We start from the raw sequence: 25,262 nt of genomic DNA, 5'->3' as shown, positions 1-25,262 counted from the left end.
CAAAGGCTTTTATTGTGCACGCGCCGTCCGGGGTAAACAGCGGTTGTGAAGTGAGACGCGTGCCACAACTTCACCCGAGTTAATTAAAAAAAAAAAACCAAACCCCTCAGTGTAAGACAACCTAGAAACAAAAAAAATGTCTCGCCATAGGAATGTCCGAGGTTATAACTACGATGAAGGTAGATTTCGTGCACAGTACGTCTGATTGTCTTGGTGTAGATAAGTATTCGACTTCTTGACTAGCGGGGTGGTGCTAGCTAGCGAGCTTAGCTAGGCTAGTAAACAGGTAAACAGGCTCGCTAGCGGTTCATGTAATGAGGAGACGCGGATGTCCCACTTGTCTCTGTGGTAAAAACAAACACCGCACGCTGGTATCGTGAACACATTAATTAGCAGTACGTCTGCACTGACCCCGTTGCGAGCTAGCGTTAGCCCCCGCGGCCGGACGCCGGTCTGTTCCGCGGCGCTTTCGGCCTTAAACCAACACACGCAGATTATGGCAGAGCGCGTAGACTTCTGCATATTGTGCCCGACACCGTTTGCTGTGAGACTATCTGACGAGGCAGAGGGGCCGCCGAGTCCCTGGTGACATTTCTGCTACATCACACAGTTGCCTGATTTGTCTATTTCATGTAGATTTTGAGGATGACGACATTTACGGACACTCGGTGGACGACGACTACTGCATCTCTCCCGCCACGGGTTGGTATCAAGGACTGTTCACGTGGGGATTATTACTGCCTCGTTTTACGTGCGACCAGACGCACTATAACCCAGCCAGTTAAATAGTAATCTCACTGCTCACTGTATTGTAGTATAAATACAGTTCCAGTTGTATTCTTGTTTGCAGTGGTTCGTGTTAAAAACATTTGTCAATAAACAAGTATTTTCGGCTAGACAAATATGTATGATGTAACATCAAACAGGGTTTAATGTTTGACACTGAAGATGTGATGTACTGTTATGTACTCAGTATAGGTGGAATGCATTGAACAGAAGTATGAGCAGTGATAGCTCTGTGGTTGACGGATCTGAATGAGAGCTTGGTAGATTCAGGGAGTGTGTTCAAGGTAGTTCATGACTTTAGATTTCAACGTTACTTTTTTAAATTTTCTAAATTGTTTTTTTGCCAAAGAAGCTGAAAAATCATTAACAGATTTTTTTTTTTCCATAAGTATGAGCAGAAGGCTGAGTGACAGTTTACTTAAAGATTCACTAGTAGCAATGCTTTTGTCTACAACTGTAACTTGTAAAGCCATTTCATTTGTTCTTGTTTTTTTAGCTGCTGTCATGGCATACAGATGCAAAGCTTGGTTAAAAATGTTACATTGTTGCCAGGTTTTGTTTGTTTGTACACCTATTCAGTTGCTGTATGTATATGTAGGCTTTTTATGATATTTATTTACTCTGAAGTTCACTGGCATGGTACCTTGTCTTCAGTCCATAACTGTGCCATCTTTCAATTCTCCTCTTTCATGACTAAAAAAGGCAAGTAATGTCTGGGTGTTTTGTGTATGTATAAATAATACTAATACTATAACACTTATCAGTATGTGGGCCTGACCACTGTACATATATGAGCTTGTTGGTTATCCTATTCCAAAAACAAGGGCTATAATAATATAGAGTTGTCCCCCACTTTGGTGCAACAACAGTCATCAAGTCGTGTCTTGTGCATGTGGGTACAGTCATGCTAAAACAGCATGGGTCAACCAAACTGCTGCCACTTAGATGGTTGCATATGATTGCTCTAAATGTGGCATTACTCTTCACTGCAACTAACTCATGAACCCTGATAATAAAAACAGCCCTATTGGTCATCCTCCACCAAGCTTTACTTTTGGCACTGTGCATTTTTGATAGTTAGCGTTCTACTGGCATCCACCAAACTGTCAAATAGTGTGATTCCTTGCTCCAGAGAACCCGAACCCTAACCCAGCCACTCCAGCTGATGCTTGGCATTTATTTTGCTTGCTGATCTTAGGCTTGTGAGCAGCTGCTCAGCTATGGAAAACCATTTCATGAAGGTCCTGATGCACAGTTCTTGTGCAGTTTGGAACTGTAGAGAACCATGTAGCGAGTGATGCAACACAGGATAGGACATGTGATGTACGCCTCAGCACTGTTTTGTTATGGCAGAGGTGACATTCAGAAACAGCTGAGCTGTTCTATCTCTTGGTGTACGTCCCCCTCAAATCAGTCCTTAAAAATTCTGCCTTTTATCTGGTGTTTACCCTGTGTAGCTTCTGGTGATTGCGCTTTTTCTTCATTCCCCAGCCGCCCAGTTTATCTACTCTCGTCAGGACTCGAGGCACACGCAACAAGTAGAGCCGCTGGAGGAGGAAGAACATGAGGAGGAGGAGGATGAGATGCCAGTCTCTCCCTCTGTTGCGCATATGCTTGACCCGCTGGAGCAAGGTACACCTTAGGGCGGCAAGATATAGATATAAGTATTGTATCGTGATTACACTAGGCCATACTGTGATTGAGATATGGCGTGCAGTATGTGAATGTTTTGTACACTGTTCAAAGCACATTTGGTGTTACGTTGTTAAAGGTTCGGCTAAATTATTTTGACCCCGTTCTTTGCATTTAGAGCATTCGAATGGTGCGACTCTTCAGCACACCCACAGAGCACTCTTCTGGAAAATCTGAGATGTCAGGATGCTTACAGCACACAATAAAATGTGAATTGTTGCAGGGTGTATTGGCTTGATGGCTTATTTTTAGGTGGAAGTGCATCAGTATCTGAGAGTAATTTGCAAATCAGTGTCTTTAAACAGACGTTGCAGATCTGAGTAAACGTGTTTTTTTTTGTGTGTGTGTGTGTGTGTGTGTGTGTGTAGGGCGCTTGTTCTCCTGTTTGGACCAGATGAGAGCCGTTCTGGGAGACTCTGTCCCTGACACCACGCTCACCCAGACTGCTCTGAAGTATGACTGTGATCCCCACCGAGCTCTTGACTCCATTTTGTCCGCTGAAAGTAGCAGCAGCACGCAGACGACCGCCCCCAAAACGCAGCCGCCGCTCCCCGCGGTGCCCCCGACGCACAAAGGTACGGGCACCCAGCGAACGTGCAGCGGAGCTGGGCTCACGTCTCTGTGGGCTAGGCCAAACTCCAGGGCTTTTCCAAAACATGACAGATCTCTGAGCATTTACCATCATATCAGTTTCAAGGGCTTACTACGTTTCAATCATAAGTAGTTCTTTTAATTTTGACATTTTCCTGTAATTCTGCTCTTTTTTTCTTAATTTTGGCATAAAGAAATTTGGAAATCATTTAGGCATTTTGGCATTAAGTGCAAATTTGAATAGGAATTATACATATATTCATGACTTTCTCCTTGCTTATTTTTAATCTTTGTAAGGTGATTGGTCTTGTGCTTGGACAGTTGCTATAAGACTTGATACTTTTAAACGTTAGGTTGATGCTGGTCTCAGTCAAGTTTGTAACGTGTTGCCTGTCTCTGTCTGTCTGGTTCTACATTCGTGCGGGCTTGGTGCGGTGTCTCGCCGCCCATCTTCCTTCACCAACACCGCCCTCCTGCTCCTGCTCCTCACTCTGCTTCTCTCTGCGTGCTGTTGGCCCTCGTAAGGTAAGGAGCCTCTCCTCCCTCTTCACCAAGCAGCACTGACACACTCACATGCATGTCCTCAGCACACAGGCCTCCAGCTTCTCAGTCCGCCGCCGCGCCGTCCTTCAGCCTCCGTGATCTCTTGGCCCAGACTGAGCCAGTGGGGGTCAGGGCGCATGAGCAGAGCTCTGACCCTGCTCTGCGTGGCTGGGTGAAGGGGTGGTCATCTCAGGCCTCTGGGGCCAGGGCGGGCCAGCAGGCAGCGACAGCACCCAGCACTCTGGCTCAGCTGATGGCGGAGCATGAGAAGAAGTGTACAGGCTCTCTCCACACGATGGGGGCAGCTCTAGGTCCACGTGTGCCTCTGCCCACCAATCTGAACTTTGCTTCCACAGTACCTCTGCCCTCTGGTCTTGGCCAAGCTCTCCCTGTTTCGACATGTCCCTCTCTGGGTGCTGGTGTGTCTCATTCTCCTGCTCTTCGTATGGCTCTTGGCTCTGTTCCCGGTCTAGGCAGCTTCTCCATGAGCCCTGCCTCCTCCCTCCTATCTTGCTCCCTGGGTAGCCTGTCTCTGCAGGACCCTAGGGTGGCTGCACCATCACCTGTCCCATTAGGGAGTCTAAGTGACATCTTGCAGGCCAATAAGGCAGTTGAAATGGGGCAGGCTAATAGAAGCTGTGGGGGTGGCGGTCCAGGGGGAAGTCCCTCATTGGCTGAGCTGATTCAGAAGCACGAGTGCGGCAGCCCTGGCCTTCTCAGCTCAGTGGCAGGATGGAGAGATTCAGGCATCGTGCCCATGGACAGAGCACCAGCCGGGAGTGATGCGAACAGAACTAAAATCCCTCCCAGCACGCGTGGATTTGCCAGTCGGGCCACCCAGTCACGCCCCCGACCTGCTGCTGCTCCTCCTGGCTTTCCTGCACTACCATCATTGTCAGACCTCTTGTCTCGACACCAAGCTGCAGAAGGACTACCACCCTCCACGTCTTCTAAGAGTAGAAATGCGGATCAAATCCCCAAATCTGTGCATGTTAAACCGTTACACCATCCGGTTCGCAAGATGTGCCCCATGAATCTCACACAAAACGTGGATTTCGGTGAACTCGTGTCTCAGACGTCACCTGATGTTTCTCTTTGTTGCCGCGACGGTTGCTCTCCGGCTTCGTCGAGCCCGAGCCGTTTCTTTGAGCGGAGCGCGTGCGGCGTTTTTGCTAGGCCATCCGTGTTTGCGCTGACGATGTGTGTCCGGATGAAGCGGGGGAGGGGACGGCGCAGCAGGGTGGGGCACCAACCTTTCCTATATAGCAGGCAGATTGCAGGAGTGAAGGAACAAGTGCAGCGTCCACCCCTCCATCACATCATGCCTTTTGCCTTTGACACACCGTCTCCAGATGACATTGTTAAAGCAAACCAGAAGAAGGCATTTACAAGGGAGTAAGGAAGCCTTTTAACTTCAGGATCAGTTTCTGTTCTTTGCTTAACACCTTTTGGATAGGTTGGATTTGGATTAGAAGTAGATTCAATTTTTTCACAGGGAACCCACTGAATTTCTTATGCAAACCAGTCTTCTGAAGTTTTTTCATCGTTTTAAACTCAGCTGATGTCCTTTCTTTATTGAGAGAAGAATTTTTCTTAATTTTGTATGATGATCAAATCAGCTGAACTTCAACAAGCTACCATATGCATAAATATGTAATATGATCTACTAATCGTGATAAACAAGTAGTACTTGTTTCTGAACATCTGGGGCCTTGGAAGTAGGCTGGTAGTGGTGTTTCTCACTGGGGTTTGAGTGAACCAGCTGACCCCAGACCTGCATTTGGCTCATCCAGACTGCTCCAGCATTCTCTGTGCAGCTTTCTTTTTAAACCAATATGGATGAACTTTTAAAATGTTTTTCTTGCTTTCGGTATGGTTGGCGTTAATATTTTGTTACTTTCTCATGAACGTAATTTTTTGTAATTATCAGACCGTGCATTTTATTGCATCTTGATTACTGTGTGATCATTGGTTCCTTACTTGGTAAAGGCAAGACAAAGAAAAGGGGCTGCTCACCTGCTGCTCTGCTGCAGTCTGATGTCAGGAACATTTCTGGGTTACCGCAGAGACAGAAAGAAAGAGAGGGAGAGAAGACAGAAAAAGAGGGAGAGAAGACATTTAGGTTTGGGGACACCTGGACTCCCCCTCCCCCTCATTTAGTGTGTAACGTTTGCATGTACATAAACCAGCACCCAAACTGAACAGAATTTATTGTGCAGCTATTTTTAGTTTAGGTTTTACTGAGATATCACTGATTTCTAATTAATTCATATTGAGGAAGATCTGTGATCATTTTAATTCATTTTTAAAGCACTGATGTACAGCCCAGAGTGGTTTTGCTTGATGTGGGCGTAGGCCTGAGGTTTGTGTATGTACCGAAATAAAGCTTTGCCTGTTTCATATGCTGAGATTCTTATGTGTGAATGCATGGGTGGGTCTTTGTGGGTGAAGGGGACACTTACTGTCTGTGTGTATCTGTGTGTGCACGTGCGTGTGATGTTATCCTTAATGGGTGTGTTCACTTGTGGTGTCTACCTCTTATTCTTGAGTGTGTTTGTGTATGAATGTGTTTATGCAAGTCGTATTCTGCTTCTGAAGGCCACATTGAGGTGTAAACACACCCAGGCTGTTCTGGATGATGCTACAGAGGCTGCTTTGCTTTCCTTTTTGTGGTATAGGACCACCACAGGTGTCCCTATCTTTCCCTTAAGCTTTAGTCCTCCTCCACATTGCCTGTGTGCTGCACCACACAGACACAACCTCAAGATGGGTTCCTTTGTTTTTCAGTGCTGGTAGGTCCAGTTCAGTTTGGTGGACATGATCGAGAAAGCCTGTACTTCTTGGGTTTGTGTGAGTGAAACCTTTTATCCTTTGCATGTTGGAAAGAGTGCATAAAAAAAGAATATGCCATGCTTGGGATGTGCTCCTTTGGTCAGGCTGTTGAGTGCAACTACAAAAATAAACAAACAAAGAACAAGTGGGTGATGGACATTGTGTGATTTATCAGATCTTGCAGTTGGGCTTAAACATTTTGCTTGACAACGTGTAGGTATTAGTAAGTGGATGGTCCAAGATAATGTAGAACACCTCAGGGTTTGAGTCAGACGTTTTTCTTCAGTAATGTATGGAGACTGTGTTGAGACCTTGCATCCAGTGTGGTGCTTGGAGCCTCACACACCAGACTAACACACTCCGAGACTTTGAAGCATTAACCTCAGTGAGGCAGATGGGGGTAAGCACCGGAGCCACAGAGCAGGTCACCCCATCAAGGTGGAGCACTGTCACTAAAACATTAGCAAAGCAGCACCTGCTGACTGATTGCACTGATGTGCAACTGAGCAAGGCACTAAAGCACACCCACGCTTCTTCTATTATTACTCTTTGTTCTAATTAAAACAGTGCCGCTTAAATGTAGGTTTTGCGATGTGTTTTACAGTCTTGTATTTTGTCTGCTGTATGTGAATGACGACCAGTTAACAAGCAGTGAATTCCTCTTCAGGTACAATAATGGTCTCCACCTCATCATCACATGCTCTTCGTATGGCCAGACAAAGCAAATAGATCCTAGTGTCTTTTCTTTGGAACCTGTGTCTTGCCTCACTACCTTTTAAGGGACAGTTTCCAACCCCCGACGTAAACCTAAGCTTAGACTAAAAAGAAATTTACTGGCAATGCAATTTAAAGAACAGGCTGAAACTGGCCTCAACTCTGTTTAACGTACTAAACTTTAATGAAGTGCTTTCTTATTACCTGCAAGGCATGGGGTACCTCAGGGCTAAGCTCTAAGCTCATTGTTGGCTCTTCGTCTGTGGGCATCTGGTTGCCTGTGCAGTATGCGAGTGTGAACAGCTATAAACGTTGGTGACCCGTTTCATTTTTCTCTTGTCACTTTTCTGCAAAGGGTCACATGACACACTTAACTCTCTGTGTGCTGAAACAAACGTGGGTGATAACAGGAAAGACTGCTGCTGAGCTCTGATTATGGCCCCTCTCTCGCTCTCTCTCTGGTGTCCCTTTCTCTATCTGACCAACTTTGTTTCTCCATCCCACTTTTTTCTCTCGCTGTTTTTTTTTCTTCTTGCCACCTACATAGGAAAAAGTGACTGTCTTACAGCTGGCCCTCTGCTGCCGTTTTCTCTGGTTTTTGTGCTTTGTGGCTTTTGTGAAAACGTTGATATGTCGTTCTCGAAACGCTGCAAAGCTCTATAGATTGGTCATAGAGAGGCTGCTGGAGAACCAGTGAGAGGTTCTGTCCTGTTCTTCAGACCACAGTCGGTCATGCTTCCATTTATCTGCACTCATTAACCACTTTGCTTCTGTTTTTATTGCTTTTGCACACGAACATGCTTCTGCATTCCTGCAGGCATGTCAAAGTTCTTGTCTTGGTCATAAAACCAGCACAGTGGATCATGGAACTCGCGTAGGACACTGTTAGACTGTGAGCAGACCCTCGAGGAAGCTGTTAAATTTAGTGAAAGAAAAATTACAATCACATCAGACTCTGTGTAGAAGTGTCTGTGTTGTAATTTATGTGTATGTATGAGTGAAACGTGTGTGTATGTGCGCCTGATGGAGCATGGTCCTACTGACACTGAGGTCATGGGTTTGATTTCTCAAGGAGCACACAAACCATGTCTGTTGTGTAGCAACGGTCATGAAAACTGAACTGACATGGAAAATGAGGATGTACCTGTGTGTGACAGATGGAGAGAAGATATGTGTTGTTTTTGTTTAAAAGATCGATGTATTTTTCCTCTTTTTAGAACCGCACTCTTCCTGTGAGACTTGTGCTGCAACAGCGCCCCCTCTTGGGCCATGCACCCGTCTAATTTCACTTTCACATTTCCATCTGTTTCAGAGAGAGGCAGAGAATGATGTTTAAAAAATGATATCTCAGAATGACAGAATAGTTTGCTCCTGTACATCGTACTGGTGTTATACATTTTATTTATTGAATAAAATGAACTGAATTCCTCCCCGTCTTTCACTGAAACACTGAGCATCTGACCCATAAAACAGTAGTTGTTGGTATTGCTTTTGGCCAGCCCTCAGTAGTGTTTGTCTTCTCTTGGATCCGTTTTCCTGGGAAGAGCTCATTTACATATCCTGCTAGGTGTGGATCAATGCGCACACGCCCAAAGGAGAGAGTGGAGCTCTTTCTTTTGTTACCATAGCTTATGGGCTGGTTGTTTGAAAATGATTGATTAAAAAAAAAAGAATAAAAAGTTTATCTCGGTTGACACTAAGACTGAAACTGAAAGTTTCAGTTTTTGTCTCGTGTGTAAAATCACTTCTAATAATTTTTATTGCCCAGCATTTTAGCCAAAAACAAAAACAAAAACCAAACTAGTAAAATGCCCGAACATTGATTTTGTAGCAACTCAAAGGTTCATTAAAGTTCTGCTGTAGCCAGGTTTTGGGCTCAAGTGCAGGATGTTGTCTTGAAAATTATATTTTCAGTTATATACAATATCTCTATAAAATGGTGTTCTCTCATTTAATTTGTGCCCTTTTATGTAAAATTGACATCCATCTTCTGTAGTGGAAAAGTGTCATTTGCCATGTACTCCACAATGTGATAATACATGGTAACCGATTTGTCCCTACTGTGTGTTAAATGTGTGCATGCATTTTTTTTTTTTTTTTTTTTTGTGTAGGTGTGGCTGTGTGTGTGCGTGTGTGCAGGTGAAGTATTTACAACCCCCCCCCCCCCACTTCCTGGCCCTGACTATGCCTGCAGTGTCAGGTGTTTTGAGTGTCTGTGTATATGAGATAAAGTTTGGTTTGGCTGGGGTGGGGGGTATGGGTGGATATCACTAGGGTGTGGCTAGTAGGAATCCCTTTCACCAGGGGCTTTTAGTTATTCTGCTCACATTAACAGCTTTATTGATCATTCTGTACCCAAAGTAGCACCGCTTAGGTTTTCTGTCTTTTTAATGCATAGCCTTTTTTTTCTGAGACTGACAGCCTATGACGCTGTGCTGGGATTCAGTACTGAGACAGATCAGACAGTTTTGTTGTCCATAAGTGAATTAGTGCAGATATCCACAAGAGGGAAGGCTGATGGGGCCACAAGAAGCAAACAGTGTTGGGTTGCCTGTTGTCGGAGGCCTAAGTTCAAGTGATTTTGAAATTATTCAAACATTTAAGGTTTTATTTTTTATTTTTTTTGTCTTACGGTTTCTCAGAGTTCACAAGTGTCACAAAAGAGGTTTTTGAAATAAGCAGTCATCTTTCTGTGTGTGGGGGGGGGTTTGAGTGTGTGCGTGTGTGCACACAAGTTTGCTGTGTGTTAGCGTTGTGCTAGTTGATCCTGATGAGGTGTGTTTCTCACTGGAATCTTCATGCACATACCAGTGTACCGTGCATTAGTGCACACTCAGTGCAAAACTGTTGCGGGCACAGTTAACTCTTTCCTGGCCAGCACACTGTTTGCTCAGAAAGAGATGACTGGCTGTGTCTCTGACAACTGACTCTGCACTACTGGTATGACGAGACGAGCTGAAAGCCCAGTTATTAGAGGGAAACGCTCACCAACACTCTCACCAACTCACTCTCTCTCTCTCTCTCTCTCTCTCTCTCTCTCCATCCAACCTTTTCTCTCTTTCCTTCCTTCTTTCCTTCCTTTCTTCCCCTCATCTCTCTCTCTCTCTTGTCTGATATCCTGATTTTGCTCGTCACCTTTGTCTAGGCAGAATGAGAGGTCACTCAAGTATTTCAGTAAGTGAACAACCCTAAATCAGTACATCAAACAGAAACGTTCAGAGCTGGCCACGAGGTGCGATGGCCTACTAAACGTTTTAAAGATTCAGTTTCAAGAGTGCTTTAGCAAGCGCATCATGTTCAAAAACGCAAAGATGAGAGAGGAAACCTGCAACCTTCCTGACACACACAAACACTTCAGTATGTGAACTTCATCCAGGCCGCTTTCTTAAAACTACAACAGGTACACTCTTATACAGGTGCATTCTTCTCTCCTTTCCTGTACGCGTCCTGATTCCAAGAACCAATCACCAGCTGGAACTCATTTGACCATCTTTATTGAAGTTGTTATTGAGATTACTCTGACCCACACGAGTGTGCCTGTGTGTTCCGGTGTGCCTTGGGCGGCGTGGTCAGATGAGAAAAGAACCATGGCAGGTTGATGTCTGCACCAAAGCAACCTCACAACAAAGTCGCATCCCTTTTAGGTGCAGCTGAGTGTTTTGTGTTTTATTGTACTTCAGGGTTGTTTGTTAGTGTACTGCGCATTGTGTAGCTCATTCGTCACTACCGAGAAGTTGCAAGGAACAAATGAGTCAAAGAGTGGAAATCTTGCCAGGTCACTGCGTATGTTGCTGTGAACTCTGGGAAAACTCCACAGAATCTTACGGACTTTCCATCGGTTTTCACCCATTACCTACGTTTCCTCTGCTACTTTAATGCAGTTTTTCTAAGATCATTTAATACAATGTCTAGTTGACTACTGATGTAGACTATGGATCAGAATTTCTTTAATAAGGGGCGTATTCATGAAGACGTCACTGTCGTCCTTGTAATGATGCTCTTTAATTTCCAGCTTTTGTTGGCGTTCTTTTAACATGACTTTTTGTGTTTGTGCAATCTAGCTAAAGCCCGCGAGGGTCCCGAGACTCGTCTGGACCCTGAGGTGGTTCCGAAGGTGGCCCGGATGACGGTCTCTGGGAAAAAGCAGACCACGGGCTTTGATGTTCCCAGGTAAGGACGCCAGAGCAGGGCTCCAGATCTGAAGCGGTCTCTTGCCATGTTCATTTTTAAAAATTAATATTTAAATGTTTTAATTACCTAAAAATATTTCAATTGGTTTTTATTTTTATTCATGCCTGTCAGTGCCACAGTGCATGGTCACCATAATGACGGTACTTCATTTCCAGTGCTGTAACTGGTTTTTCATCCTCAAATTTGCATGCTACTTATGAGAAATGCCCTATGTTCTAGCAAATGCTGTCAGATTCGCTCAGCAGTAGCTCAGCAATTAGCTGCTCTGGTGCTGTGATAGGAGGGTAATATGCTAGTGTGTTTGCTTGCCTGCAATGCATTCTGGGACAGGATTAAAACCACAGGAGTGGCTGCTGCCTATAGATTATTCAGATGAAAACACACTTGCCTGTACGCTCACAAACAGACACGCACGCACGCACACAAAGCCACAGACTATCACCTCCACACCTTAAACCACAGACCACACCCGAAGGGAGAGCAGATGGGTCTCTGCAGCTGGAGTTAAGACTTCATCTTACAAAAACTTGAAACCATAAAACCCTAATATCAGTCTGGAATTTACATTTTTCACCATCCCTGGTTTTAGCAGTTGGATAAAATAGCAGTACCCTAATAAACTCCTAAATAAGTTTCATATCATGCATGTACACATGCACAATGCACACAGCTTGTTTATTTATAGACAGTAGCTTTAGTTGGAGACTAGTTTTATACAACAAAATATGAAATGTGAATGTTGGTATTATATAATATCAAAAATTCAGCTTCATTTTATCAGCATTTTACAATGGCAAGTGAAACTTTTCAGTTGCCATAAATCTTTGCACACGATTAGCACACAGTTATATTTATCACTGTATTACAATGTGTTACTTACAGACCATCAATACCAAGTTCATGGCAAACAGAAACCGTATGGTTACCGGCGCTGTTTATATACTCTTGCATTTTTGGTGAAAGCAGATCTGAAGCTGACAGTGAGGCTTCAGTAGAAGGATCCAGCTCCAGGGGCGCTGGGTTGTGTTCATGTCCCAGTGAAGGTTCATAGAGAAGCTCCTATTACGCCCAGCCAAAGCAGGCATGTTTAGAACACGCGCACACCTTTAGTGACAACAATCGTCCCTTGGTAACGTTTACGCTGTGGTTTAATCTCCATTTTAAGTGCGAAGCGTTATGCAAAGCTAAAAATATTTTTCCTATCAACAACTTAAACAGTAAGAGCTTTTCCTGGTATGTGCTAATCTATGGTGAGCTAGCCCTAACCAAGCCCTCATGTTAGTCAAGACAACAGAAGCAGCTACATAGACCTCAGATAACTGCAAGGGGAGGACGTCTATGAGACACTATAGTGGCAAGTTATTGCTTGTTGCTTGAGGAGGTTTGAACTCTTATTTGACCCCTAGCTACACCTGCCTGAGCTCCAAAACCTGCCTTCAGGGCATCTTACCGTATGCCTTTAAGGACCTGCAGCACTTTAAGCACTTATGTCGTAGCGCGTTGTGAAATCTTTAAATGTTCATCTCAAATCCTCTTGAAAGAGGATCACATTTACATAAAACCTTTAGAAATGGGTTAGGACCCTTATTTTCAGTTAGCTGCTTAACTGATTTAACATCTCAAACACATTCTACGTGTGACTCCTTCTCTGCGTGACTCTATGGCACTTGTTCTCAGAGCAGTTCAGGAGATGCGCTACACGCCTAAGGACAAAAAGAGCTGGCATCCTATTGGATACAAAAATGTCTCTGGCTTTGCTGTCTGTGTGCACAGCTCGGAGGAGGACAGCGTGAGCACGGCGGTCCGTAGAGGCCCGAGCCCGGAGGCCAGGCCCCCAGCACTGGAGATGCCCCCCAAATCGGCGGGCCTGGTGGAGGACCCTGCCGCCCCGACACCCCCACGCTCCACCAGCAAGAGCAAACAGCAGCTCAACATCCGCGCCGAGCTGGAACAACGGCAGGGTGGCAAGCCACTTCTCAACCTGGTCGTCATAGGTGTGTGTGGCGCTGCCGCTTGACGCCGCCCCCCCCCCCCCCCCCCCCCCACACACACACACACACCTTGCCCCGCCCCACCTCTGTGCTCACAGCCACACACATCCATCTGTAGACTCATGTGGTGGTTATTTGGGCGACCATAGGGTGATGCGTTCACCTCTTTGTTATTGTTTGAATGGAAGCATTGGACCACAAAAATATAGTTTGGAATATCTTTTATTCAGAGTGTTATTCTGGTTTCTCCTAATGTCTATTCTTTGTGTCTGTCTGTGTGGGTGTGTGTATTTTTATTTTGTGCGTGTGCGTGCGTGCGTGTGTGTGCACAGGTCATGTGGATGCTGGTAAAAGCACTCTGATGGGGCATCTCCTGTATTTGTTGGGCCATGTAAACAAGCGCACCATGCACAAGTACGAGCAGGAGGCCAAAAAAGCAGGCAAGGCATCTTTCGCCTACGCCTGGGTGCTGGATGAGACCGGCGAGGAGCGGGACAGGTGCATGGATGTTCTCCATAAACACTCGTCCTCTTTTGGTCATGTTATACATTCATGTTAAATTCATATTCATGTGTGCTATAGCCCAAATGATTGTGTGTCTGTCTCTGGTGCAGAGGGGTGACCATGGACGTAGGGATGACCAAGTTTGAGACAGATTCCAAAGTTGTCACTCTGATGGACGCTCCAGGACACAAAGACTTTATTCCCAATATGATCACTGGGGCGGCACAGGTACATGACCCTCACCCCCACCCTGGCTCAGGCTGGACGTGTCTGAGTCACGGTGTCCTTGTTCAAAACATGTAAGTGAGCGCATGTGTGAGAAGGTATAATGGTTGTGTGCGTGTGGAGAGCAGCCGCTTAGAGAGTCTGAATGAACACGCCTCAGCAGGGCTGCCACCAAACCCCAGAACTCTCCGTATGACTGAGTTCCTTCTGTTTAGGTTTAAATTCTGCTGTTGAAGTGAATGAAATTACTCATACGCTACCGGCAGGATTTACTCATTTCCTTGTGTGTGAGTGCTGACTAAGGTGTGTGTAGAGTGAAAGTGGCTTTGATGGGTGGGTGTGACTGCTGCATGGTGGGAGAACACGGAGGGTGGCCTGTAGCACTAGGGTTAGCAGGGAGGCTCCTTCAGACTGTCTGATCTATTTCTGCTGAATGACTAAGCAATATGCAGAGGCTATAAAGAGAGAGACTGCCGTTAATACAAATATTGGCGGCATTTAAAAAAAAAAGAAAGTTTTTTACGAATGAAAGGTTTTGTAGTCTGACAAAGGTAAATTAGTTTTTATTGGGTCATAAAAACTATTTTAGCCACAAATTCTACTGTTAATTAATTAATCCTTTTCGAACCTCAGACAAGAATGAATTATTTAATGAATTAATTAATTAATGAGTTAATTGAACATGTTATGTAATTAATTAGCATTTTAAGATAATTGAGAAGTCGAAATAGCATATTATCTTAGTACTTCAGATTTATTCTGAATGCAAAGGTGTGTGTGTGTGTGTGTGTGTGTGTGTGTGAGAGATGGTGCTATGCTTGTTGGAGGACTTCCAGGCTTGTTTTGTGACGGAGATTGTGTAGACTGATGTGGCTAAGCTGATGAGGTGTGTGTCAGTGTGCTGGTGCTATGGTGAATTCCAGCCAGAGGGAATAATGTGTGTGGGTGTGTGGGGTTGGCGGCAGGCGGATGTCGCTGTGCTGGTGGTGGATGCCAGCCGGGGTGAGTTCGAGGCTGGCTTCGAGGCAGGCGGGCAGACGAGAGAGCATGCCCTGCTGGTCCGATCTCTCGGTGTCACTCAACTCGCTGTTGCTGTCAACAAGATGGACCAGGTGGGTAACCATGGTGACCACAACAACGTACAGTTACCACGGCAGTGTCAATCATATTTCATTATGCCTCTGAGAACCCAACGTCTGCCTGTCTCCCACCGTTTATACACATTTTCGTGTGTGTGTTTGCTGAACTCAGGTGAACTGGCAGCAGGAGAGGTTCCAGGAAATCACCTCCAAACTTGGTCACTTTCTAAAGCAAGCTGGGTTCAAGGTAGCACACGACAGCTGTACTTCATGGACACTCGCAGTGGTGGTGCCTGAATGTGTGTGTCTCCTGCCAGTCTTATCAGCTTTCCACACTCATCATCATGGATGCTAGCTTGTGAGCATGGACCTCACCAAGAGGCTAAATGCTGATTTTATCTCCTCTGTGACTCATTTTATACAACTGGTTTTCACAGAAGCTCATGTTGTAAAATGAGTGGAGCTTCAGAATACCAGGAAACTGCTGAAGACCTAAACTTTGTCTTGCAGCTTGTAGATTATCATCTGCTGAGTTGTCCTCCATCATAAAAAAACAAGAAATGCTTTGGAAAAGTCTAACTTGCGTGCACTCAACATGGCCTAGAGCTGTTGGGAGATGTGACCACTGCCTCTCTTCTGTGTGGAGGGTTTGGATTTGATTCTCTTGCATGTTACCTGCTTGTATTTTGTGTCTAGGCTGAATGAGGCTTGTATATCTTGTGTGTAATCATGAAAAAGACTTATTAAAGCTGGCTGTAGGTTCCGAAGGTTTGACCCGTATTGCTGGGTGGATAAAAAAAAAACTTCTCGTCAAGATATACCTTCATTGAGCATTTCTCTTAAATTAACAGGTGTGTGTGTGTGTGTGTGTGTGTGTGTTTATAAATGATGGGTAGATGTGTTTTTGAAGTGTTAGTGTGGTTATGTGTCATTGCAGGAGACTGATGTGTATTACGTCCCCACCAGTGGACTTTCAGGAAAGAACCTCACCAGCAAGAGCAAAGATGCAGAGCTCACAGCCTGGTATAAAGGACCATGCCTGCTGGAGCAGATAGGTGTGTGTGGGGGTGGGTGTGGGTGCGTGTGTGCTCAAGTGCCTGTGAGTCCTTGTATTCAGGTGTCTTGCTGGATGATTCTCTCCTGATTCTCTATACCCACAAATGTCAGAGCAGTAATGTAACTGTCCAGAGAAAAAACCTCAGCAGCAAAAACATAGAACTCCTCCAAAATCGGTTCTGTCCTGACGATGTTTCATCCCTCAAGCTTGATATTTTGCAATATTTTACAGCCTTTGCATGTGTAAGCCAAGTGTAAATCCGTAAAGGAACACAATGCTCTTAAAATGCTGTTAGACTGCGGGTTAACACAAGGCACAGTACAGATCAGGAAACGTACTTGTGGAATTCAGTTATGGTTTTTTCGTGTTAATGTACAGCCGTAAGTGTAAAGGAAACATATGTGTACATATATGTACATCTTTTATAGTCACGTGCATTCTATGAACTAACATCTTCCAGTGCACATCTGCAGAAGCAAATAAATGAGTGTATTAAGGTTGCTGCCCTTCGTGCCTTATTCAGTGGCAAGAAAAAGTGAACCCTTTGGAATAAGCAAGATATGAACTGTGGAACTATTTTGTGGGAAGGGGTTGACTCAGTGAAAGGACTGAAGGCCTTATGAAGTCATTACCTGACCCAGTAAATCATAGTCTCTCTTACTCATTCTCTCTCTCTCTGCAGATGCGTTCAAAGCTCCTCAGAGGTCTGTGGAGAAGCCCTTCAGACTGTGCGTCTCGGACGTCTTTAAAGGTTAGGCAGCCTGTGAACAGGCTTTCAGTCTTAACTAAAATGAAAACCTAACACAATTTTTGCTTCTTAGCCTTGGTAGCAGTGACCTGGTAAATCCCGAAGTTAACTGCACCGTCTCCTACGATAACGCCCCTCTCCTACCCTGTTGTTCTTAAGTGTTTGTGATCCATGCCACATGCCCTATTCCCACCTCTCTTAATCTTTTCTTCTGTTTGAATTGTTCTGCTTCATGTTCAAAATTGTTCGGCACAAAGGGGTTTTGGGCTGCATTTGATGCTAACTGAACGTAAGCTATTGGTGAACTCAGTTAAGACTGTTGAACACAGTGTCCTGCACACAGACATGATGTGGACTCACAATGTGGATAATGGGAGCGCTCTGTTCATTATACCAGAACCAGACTTGACATGCATTTTGAGTTCTCTGGTCTCTGTGAGTGTGCTAGCATGTGTAAAAGTGTAGCTGCTCTTAGATCAGGGCTCAGGATTCTGTGTGACGGGGAAGATTGAAGCTGGGTTCATTCAGACAGGAGACCGAGTGTTGGCCATGCCTCCCAATGAGACCTGCACCGTGAAAGGTAACACACGTGCGCTCTCACACACGCAGACACACACACACACACACACGCCTGCGCTCGCGCCCAGTTGCACTGTGACCGTAGCACTGACACTCCACCCTGTCTGGAGCAGAGGTGTCAGACTCCAGTCATGTGGGATCAGCACTCAGTCTTTTCCCACACCCAGTTTTGCTCTTGAGCTAAGTACCAAGCCCTTAATGAACAGAAATCACTAAAGTGCTTTCACTCGGTGACTAGAGTTTCACAGCCCTGGTCTAGTACGGGAGCAAATTAGGTCAAATAGCAAGTAATGGGGGCTTTATGGAATGTAAAAGCCCTCTGCTGGTAGTTTATGGAAACGACGGGGAAGATGGGAAGTTTCTCAGTTCTTTGTTTCTCTGTGCAGGTATCACTCTTCATGATGAGGTGTTAGACTGGGCAGCTGCAGGTGACCACGTTAGTCTGACCGTCACAGGGATGGACATCATAAAGATTAAGTGAGTGTACTGTGGCCCCCCCGAGCGTGTGTTCTCAGTAGTGCCGGAGGAGCTGGAGCGTCAGATCCACGGCTGTGGCCATCTCTCCCCCTTCTCTCAACTGCTCATGTACTACATTCTCACATTCAATTTCTTGTTCTGTAATTCATTCATTCTCTTATTTGTTTCTCTCTCTTTCTCTTCCCAGTGTTGGTTGTGTGTTCTGTGACCCCAAGGAGCCAATAAGAGCATGTTCTCGTTTTCGGGCCAGAATCCTGCTGTTTAATATAGAAGTCCCAATAACACAAGGCTTCCCTGTGAGTTCACACAGCCATACTGCAACTGGTTAACAAGTATTTTCTTTAAACATATGTTTGTTTTCAGTTTGTTCTCACTTGTACAAGCTGTACAGTGTTTCCACACGTTGAGAATTTGCAAGTGGTGGGGGGGGGGATGCAGAGAGTGTAACCCAGGTTATTTTCTGTAGCTACAACTCGGATGTAGAGAAGTGAGCTCTTCACGTTTTGCCTGACACATCTCACACACACCACACACAGCTGCCACTGATCTTTAACCTGTGTGTGAAAACATGAAAGTTCATGTGTGCCATGTGTTTGTGGATGTTCTGGTGGAGCTCTTCTGGCTTAGTTTAGACACCAATTAAAATGTGTGTTTCTTTTATCCCCAGGTATTGTTACACTACCAGACAGTAAGTGAGCCTGCTACCATCCGGAAACTCATCAGTGTATTGCACAAAAGTAGTGGAGAGGTTCTGAAAAAGAAACCAAAGTAAGTGTATGTGTGTGTATGTGTGTGTATGTGTGTATTCCTAAATTGTAGTGACGTAACCAGGACATTTCAGACAGAGGTCCTTCATTAGCTGTGCAAGCAAAGTGCTTCTGAACTAGTAGGAGGAGGAGCCAATTTATATAAACTGTTTGTAAAGGACGTCTGTCTGAAAGTATATGGTCTATAGTACACTACAGTTACTCATCTGCAATCATTTTTTATATATATATATATATATATATATATATATATATATATATATATATATATATATAATGCATATGGTGTTAGTGTTAATGCATATGGTGTTAGTGTATTTAGGGGGACATTCGTGATAATGTGACCTTATGTAGCTGTTTTCTTGTGTGTGTAGATGTCTGAGTAAAGGACAGAATGCTGTGGTTGAGATTCAGACCCAGCGGCCTGTAGCCCTGGAGCTCTATAAAGACTATAAAGAACTGGGGCGCTTCATGCTTCGGTATGTCGGCTCTACCATCGCCGCTGGAGTAGTCACAGAGGTACACACAATAAGAGCACATTAACTTACCAACACATTAATATAAATTGCACAGACACACAAATATATTGAATTACTGGCACTAGTATATACGTACATAAACAGGCACACACATCCCTAAAATATGCAGTATGTACTGTAGTTAAAGCTGATGTAAACGGTATATTTAAAGAAGACTTTGGCTGATCTGTCTTAACACTGCAATATTATTTACTCTGAGAGGAGATAAAGCTCAGTGGCTGATCTGGGCTCTGTAGTCAGAAACAAAACGTTTGAACATAACCAACCAGAAAATGTCACATACAAGTAGGCGGTCTTCCCTGCCTGTCAATCATTTGGCTGCTTTAATGAATGTGTAGCCAGACTGTTGTGGGCGGTGGTAGAGATTATTGGAGCACTGCTGACATGGTTGAGTATATGTAACTGTATACACAGGTGTGTGAGGAGTCCACACACACATCCAGATAGTTATGAAATGATTTCTGTTTCTTACAGATCAAAGAGTAAACAGCAACTGTCCCATGATCCTTCTGAGCAAGCTGCCTAGAGAAAGGAGCCACTGAACAGAAGCGCAGATCCATCCATACCTGGATACCTCTCTCTCTGTCCCTCACTCACACTTCTCTCCCTCTCCTCCATTTCCTTCTTCAGCCTTCTCTCTACATCCAGAGGGGTTTGGGCAGGTGTGGGTGTCTGTGTTTTAACCTAAGACTCCTCTCATCATCTCTTTAGGAATAATTAACACCACACACAAACATAGAAACACACACTCACACCACCTGTATTCTCTTTGTTCCATTCATCTATTACGTCCCTAATGAACAAACTGAGGAGGGGTGTATCAGTTGTTTTATTGTTTTAGTTTTCTTTATTTTTATTAAATTGAATGTAATTCTTCATTTGCATATGTGGGCGATGTTTAAAAAAAAAAAGAAGAAGAAGAAAAGAGCATGGTGTCATGTCTTTAGGGTGTAAGGACATTCATGATTTATTAATGAAGGGCTTTGTTTGTATTTCCTGTTACCCCCAGTAGCATTCATTAATATAACCTGCAGCTTAGCGTCACGTATCTTGTGCGGCTGACCCACCTGTATCTTCGATACAAACTGACTGATTAGGACCCGTCACATCCTTTACGCGATCTGCGCTTGTTGATGATGCCGCTGCTCTCACCTCCAGACCTGAAATAGCGCTAAAGAGGGTCGGGGTGAAAGGTGAGACCCCCAACAGCACAGACGAGCTGAGCAGTGTACGCATGCCCATGGCTGCCGTGTAGAAGGCAGAGCAGGAGTTCTTTCAGGACCGTTCGTTGTCCCGCCAAAAATATATATAGTTTAGATTTATTGAAACAACATATTGAACCAACTTTAAAAAGCTCCTTCAACAAGAAAATAAAGTGATGGAAATGACTGCAACAGTCCTGTTGTCTACTTCTATCAGTGGTCTGTTTCAAGAGCTTTGGCGGTGTTTGAATGAAATGTTACCCTTAGTGCATTAAGGATATGCGTCTATTCGTTTGGATTGTATTTACTGCGTTGCCATTACATAATTGTGGTGGTAATTAATTATTCGGTTGAGCCTTTCTGGGAAAATAGTTAAATATAAACGCGTTCCCAGGGAGTGAAGAAATACCTATGACGAAAGGAGCACAGGGAGCCAGTCCGGTAACGCGCAGTGCGCCTCTGCTCGCTCGGCCTGAGGTCGTGCTTTTGGTACGTGTCGGAATAAACGGTTCCTGCAATGTCTGAGAAGCATGGTAAGCTCGTGCTGGACAATTACATCGGGGGGGAGTTTGTTCCGTGCGCCAAGCATATAGATTCCTACGATCCGTCCACTGGAGAAGTGTACTGCAAAGTGCCGGACAGCGGACCGGAAGAGGTGAGCTTGCTTTTGGACTGCAGTTCAGTGTCTATCAACGTTGTCAATGTGCACAGTTACTGAAAACCTTGCGTGCGGCTTTAGAAGTTTTGCAAACAAACTACACACAGAGCAGGTGAAAGTTACTTTGGGAAATGTAACACCTAGTTTTGCTGCAAAGGAAACTCAAGTGGGTCGCTGGTTGGAGTCCTCAAGGCCTGCAGAGGCACACAGGTGCACCTTTACCCTCATGTAGTTTACAGTGTCAATACAGGTAATTGTGAAAGATTAGCTCCGTGAGCTCAGAGTTCACCCAACCGGTTAAAACTGCAGGGGAGCTGGGGTAGAACATATATCTGCGTCTAGTAGCCCCGTCCAACTCCACCCTCATCCACGTGTGTAGTACACTACACCCGACGACTGCACACCATGACCATGCTGTAGGGGGAAAAAAACGCGGGTAATCTGCAGTAGACGACATAAACGACAACGAAATAATTCCCGATGAAGCACGTGCAGCTTTAGTGCGCGCGTGCGAGGCTGGTTGAACCGTACGAACGTGCGTGCAGGTGGCAGCAGCAGTGAACGCAGCCAAGGAGGCCTTTCCGGGGTGGGCAGCCACGAGCCCGGCAGAGCGCGCTCAGGTCCTCAACAACCTGGCTTCTTTGCTAGAGGCGCACCAGGAGGAGTTTGCCCAGGCCGAGTCTAAAGACCAGGGTATATGTCATCACACGACAGCGCACCACACACCTGGGTCTGTTCTATAAGACTTAACCTTACAGTCTAGTACACATTTCCTTCTACCCCTACACTTGACAAACTTGCACTCGAAGCCAAAAAGCAGCTCTTGGAGTTTTGCAATAAACATGAATAGGCTTAAAGACTTGGCTAGAGAGAGGGAATAGGCTGAGCTAATTAGGTGGGAGCGTTTGTAAGATGTAGTAGGATTAAAGCCACAATCGGGGATTTCTGCAGCTAGCAAGTCTGCTTTTATTACTGCACTGTCACCACTGAGCTGCTGTAAGCTGCTGTCATAAAGTGACTGCTACTTAATGAAAGTGCTATCCATTCATGCTGGGTTTATTTTCCCTCCTTCCACACAGCCAAAAAAGAGAAATTATGTACAGATGTGTCACATTTGTGTCTGCACGGAAATGTGCACCTGTGGCCATACAAGGAGACATCCAGAGTGTGTACTGAGGCATGAGGAACACAGGAGCACAAGACAGTGGAGATCTGCACTCTGTTTCCTGTGCCTGATGGATTCATCTGGATTTTTCTCTGATCTGTGTCATGTTTTTGCTTTCAGGAAAGACAATATCCTTTGCCCGAAATGTCGATATCCCACGTGCTGCGTATAACTTCAGGTTCTTCGCCTCTTCTGTCCTGCACCACACCACAGAATGCAGTCAGATGGATAACTTGGACTGTGTCAACTACACCGTCCGCTCCCCTGTAGGAGTCGGTAAGAGAGTGTGTGCGTGTGTGTGTGAGGAGAGAGAAAGCGAAAAGTAATGCTTAATGTGTGACTGTCTAAAAGCACCTCTACTGTGTGTGTGTGTGTGTGTGTGTAGTGTATAATGTGATCTTTGTGTGAGAGAGACCGAGCTTGTGTAGTAATGTGATGATGCGACTCTCTGTTCCTCTCTCTCTCTCTCTCTCTCTGGAGCTGGTCTGATCAGCCCATGGAATCTGCCCCTCTATCTCCTCACCTGGAAGATTGCCCCAGCTGTTGCCACGGGTAACACAGTGGTGGCTAAGCCAAGTGAGATGACCTCAGTCACTGCTTGGATGATGTGCCAACTACTAGAGAAGGCTGGTGAGGAGTGTGTGTGTGTGTGTGTGTGTGTGTGTGTGTGTGTGTGTGTGTGTGTGTGTGTGTGTGTGTGTGTGTGTGTGTGTGTACACATGTATAGGTCTGAACTATGAGTCCAAGTAAGGTAATGCACCATTGTTTTACATTTTCTGTTTGACCATGCATCTGGTGCGCGTGTGTGTGTGTGTGGTTCAGGTTTCCCAGCTGGCGTTGTGAATGTGGTGTTTGGTACAGGCCCACAGGCAGGTGATGCGTTGGTGTCCCACCCTGATGTGCCATTAATTTCATTCACTGGCAGCACAGCTACAGCCAGAGCAATAATGGAGCGCAGCGCCCCCTACTGCAAGAAACTCTCACTGGAACTTGGTGGGAAAAACCCTGCCATTGTATTTGCTGATGCTGACCTGGAGCAGTGCATCAGCACCACCGTACGCTCCAGCTTCTCCAATCAGGTGAGAGCTCTTACTCAGCTAAGCCACTCAGCTCAAACTCACTCTCACCTTTGCAGCTCAGCTCACTCTGGGCTGCCGATCAGAAGAGCCTGTTCTAGACAGCGAGTTCACTTATAGCTGGATGTTAAGATTTGCAACATTGTCTAGAAAGTTGGAACAAGGCCTCTTCCTATATTCTAAGGGACTGTAATGTCCTGATTGGCTCAGATTGGTCCATGCCATTTTGAAAGCTTTGGTTGGGTTTTACAGAGAATATGACAGGTATTTCTTAACTTCTGTGATGATTTTAGCCACAAGTATCTCCAGACAGTGTCATCTTAACAACTATTTGTAGATTGTTTCATCACTGGTGGTAGTTTAATGTTTAGCAACCTAACTGTACCATGCACATCCACAAGGAGGTGCTCATGTCTCACAACAACCCCCACGCTTTCCACACAGGGTGAGATCTGCCTATGTACCAGCAGAATCTTTGTGGAGCGCACCATTTACCCACAATTCCTAACAAAGTTTGTGGAGGCGGCTCGCCAGTGGAAAACCGGCGTGCCATCTGAGGCTGCCAACAACAATGGAGCACTCGTGAGCATACAGCACTTGGAGAAGGTCAGAGAATGGTGTGTTCAAATGGTATCACATCCACAGACGTCTGTCTGGCCACCCGGCTCAGAGATCTGGGTCCAGTATACGTAGCATACAGAGGGGTGGTCTGGTTAATGGGATAGTATAATACTGAATATCACCACAGTCTGATCAGTTTGTGTCTGATAGGCTTGCTTTGAGGTTTCAGCTTGTGTGTGTGCGTATCTCACTGCAGACTCCATGTTCTGATCTCTGATTCCACTTCTCGTGTAAAGTCTTGCACCCACATGCTTGTCTGGTTTCCTTTTACAGGTTAGAAGTTATGTGGCATTGGCGAGGGCAGAGGGTGCCCAGGTGCATTGTGGGGAGGGTGTTGACAAACTAACCCTCCCCCCACAAAATGTGGGTGGGTACTACATGCTGCCCACTGTCATCTCAGGGATAACAGACTCCTCCCCCGTGATGCAGGAGGAGATTTTTGGTCCTGTCACCTGCGTGACGCCCTTCGACCTGGAAGAGGAAGTCATAGGCCGGTCTAACGGCGTGCGCTATGGCCTGGCGGCCACAGTGTGGTCACGGGATGTGGGACGCGTGCATCGCGTTGCTAGGCAACTACAGGCAGGCTTGGTTTGGACCAACTGTTGGCTGGTCCGAGATTTAAACCTTCCCTTTGGAGGTATGAAATGCTCAGGCATTGGCAGAGAAGGAGGGAGAGACTCCTATCACTTCTTCACAGAGGTCAAAACTATCACTATTAAACACTGAGAAGCTGTGTACACTCACACATACACAACTATTACCAAATAAAAATATCAACAGTATGTATATATGAATGGAAAAGCTTGTTAATCTTTGTCTGCTTGGTATTCATGGGTCTCATATGTGTAATGAAGCTCCTTCAGTGTCTTGCAGCTCTGGACATTTAGAGTGGAATCTTTGACTCTATAACATATCAGTTCTCTGGGGACAGTTTTATAGCAGGAATGTAAATTTTAAAACCTGACATTCATGTTCCTTGGATGTTTACTGTAGGTTTTACAAGTTCAACTTTACTCTCCTTACTGCACACGCCTGTCCAATAGCACTGTGATTAGGTGGTTTTCACCCTGGCCTTGGTGAGTGTGAGCAATGCCTGTTTAGTTTTTTATTGAATGAATGAAGTAACTTGCACGCACTTGGACACTCATCGTGCATAAGCCCGCAATGGTCCTGTGTTCTGCTGTGTTTGAATCGCCTCTCGTTTCCTGGATCCGACGGTCCAAAC

General features: G+C 45.3%; 2 protein-coding genes across 11 annotated transcripts; both read left to right on the top strand.

Moving 5' to 3' along the window:
* Positions 1 to 20,709, top strand: hbs1l (HBS1-like translational GTPase). 10 transcript variants are annotated; one of them, XM_081706783.1, is made up of 20 exons: positions 14 to 179; positions 637 to 702; positions 1,414 to 1,488; positions 2,278 to 2,418; positions 2,847 to 3,053; positions 6,400 to 6,462; positions 11,220 to 11,328; positions 13,123 to 13,343; positions 13,673 to 13,838; positions 13,955 to 14,072; positions 15,035 to 15,181; positions 15,321 to 15,395; positions 16,086 to 16,203; positions 16,888 to 16,956; positions 17,429 to 17,533; positions 17,919 to 18,009; positions 18,197 to 18,305; positions 18,677 to 18,777; positions 19,151 to 19,255; positions 19,790 to 20,709. In XM_081706783.1, exons 1-20 carry the CDS (start codon positions 137 to 139, stop codon positions 19,839 to 19,841), a joined length of 2,181 nt encoding a protein of 726 aa, XP_081562909.1. In that variant the 5' UTR covers positions 14 to 136; the 3' UTR covers positions 19,842 to 20,709. The 10 variants fall into 10 exon arrangements, with proteins under 10 accessions (XP_081562912.1, XP_081562909.1, XP_081562907.1 ...); XM_081706781.1 differs by having other exon boundaries at positions 19,151 to 19,295; XM_081706782.1 differs by having other exon boundaries at positions 16 to 195; positions 19,151 to 19,295.
* Positions 20,710 to 20,828: 119 nt separating this feature from the next.
* On the top strand, positions 20,829 to 24,823 carry aldh8a1 (aldehyde dehydrogenase 8 family, member A1). Its single transcript, XM_027032049.3, has 7 exons — positions 20,829 to 21,172; positions 21,721 to 21,868; positions 22,461 to 22,616; positions 22,821 to 22,970; positions 23,163 to 23,419; positions 23,861 to 24,022; positions 24,311 to 24,823. The coding sequence occupies exons 1-7, from the start codon at positions 21,035 to 21,037 to the stop codon at positions 24,761 to 24,763; spliced, it is 1,464 nt and encodes a 487-aa protein (XP_026887850.2). The 5' UTR covers positions 20,829 to 21,034; the 3' UTR covers positions 24,764 to 24,823.
* Positions 24,824 to 25,262: the final 439 nt, after the last annotated feature.

This window comes from Electrophorus electricus, chromosome 24, assembly GCF_041902795.1.
Source record: "Electrophorus electricus isolate QZ-2024a chromosome 24, ASM4190279v1, whole genome shotgun sequence".
Lineage (NCBI taxonomy): Eukaryota > Metazoa > Chordata > Actinopteri > Gymnotiformes > Gymnotidae > Electrophorus > Electrophorus electricus.
The sequence above is the reverse complement of the archived record's forward strand: the minus strand, read 5'-3'. Positions and strand labels throughout refer to the sequence as shown.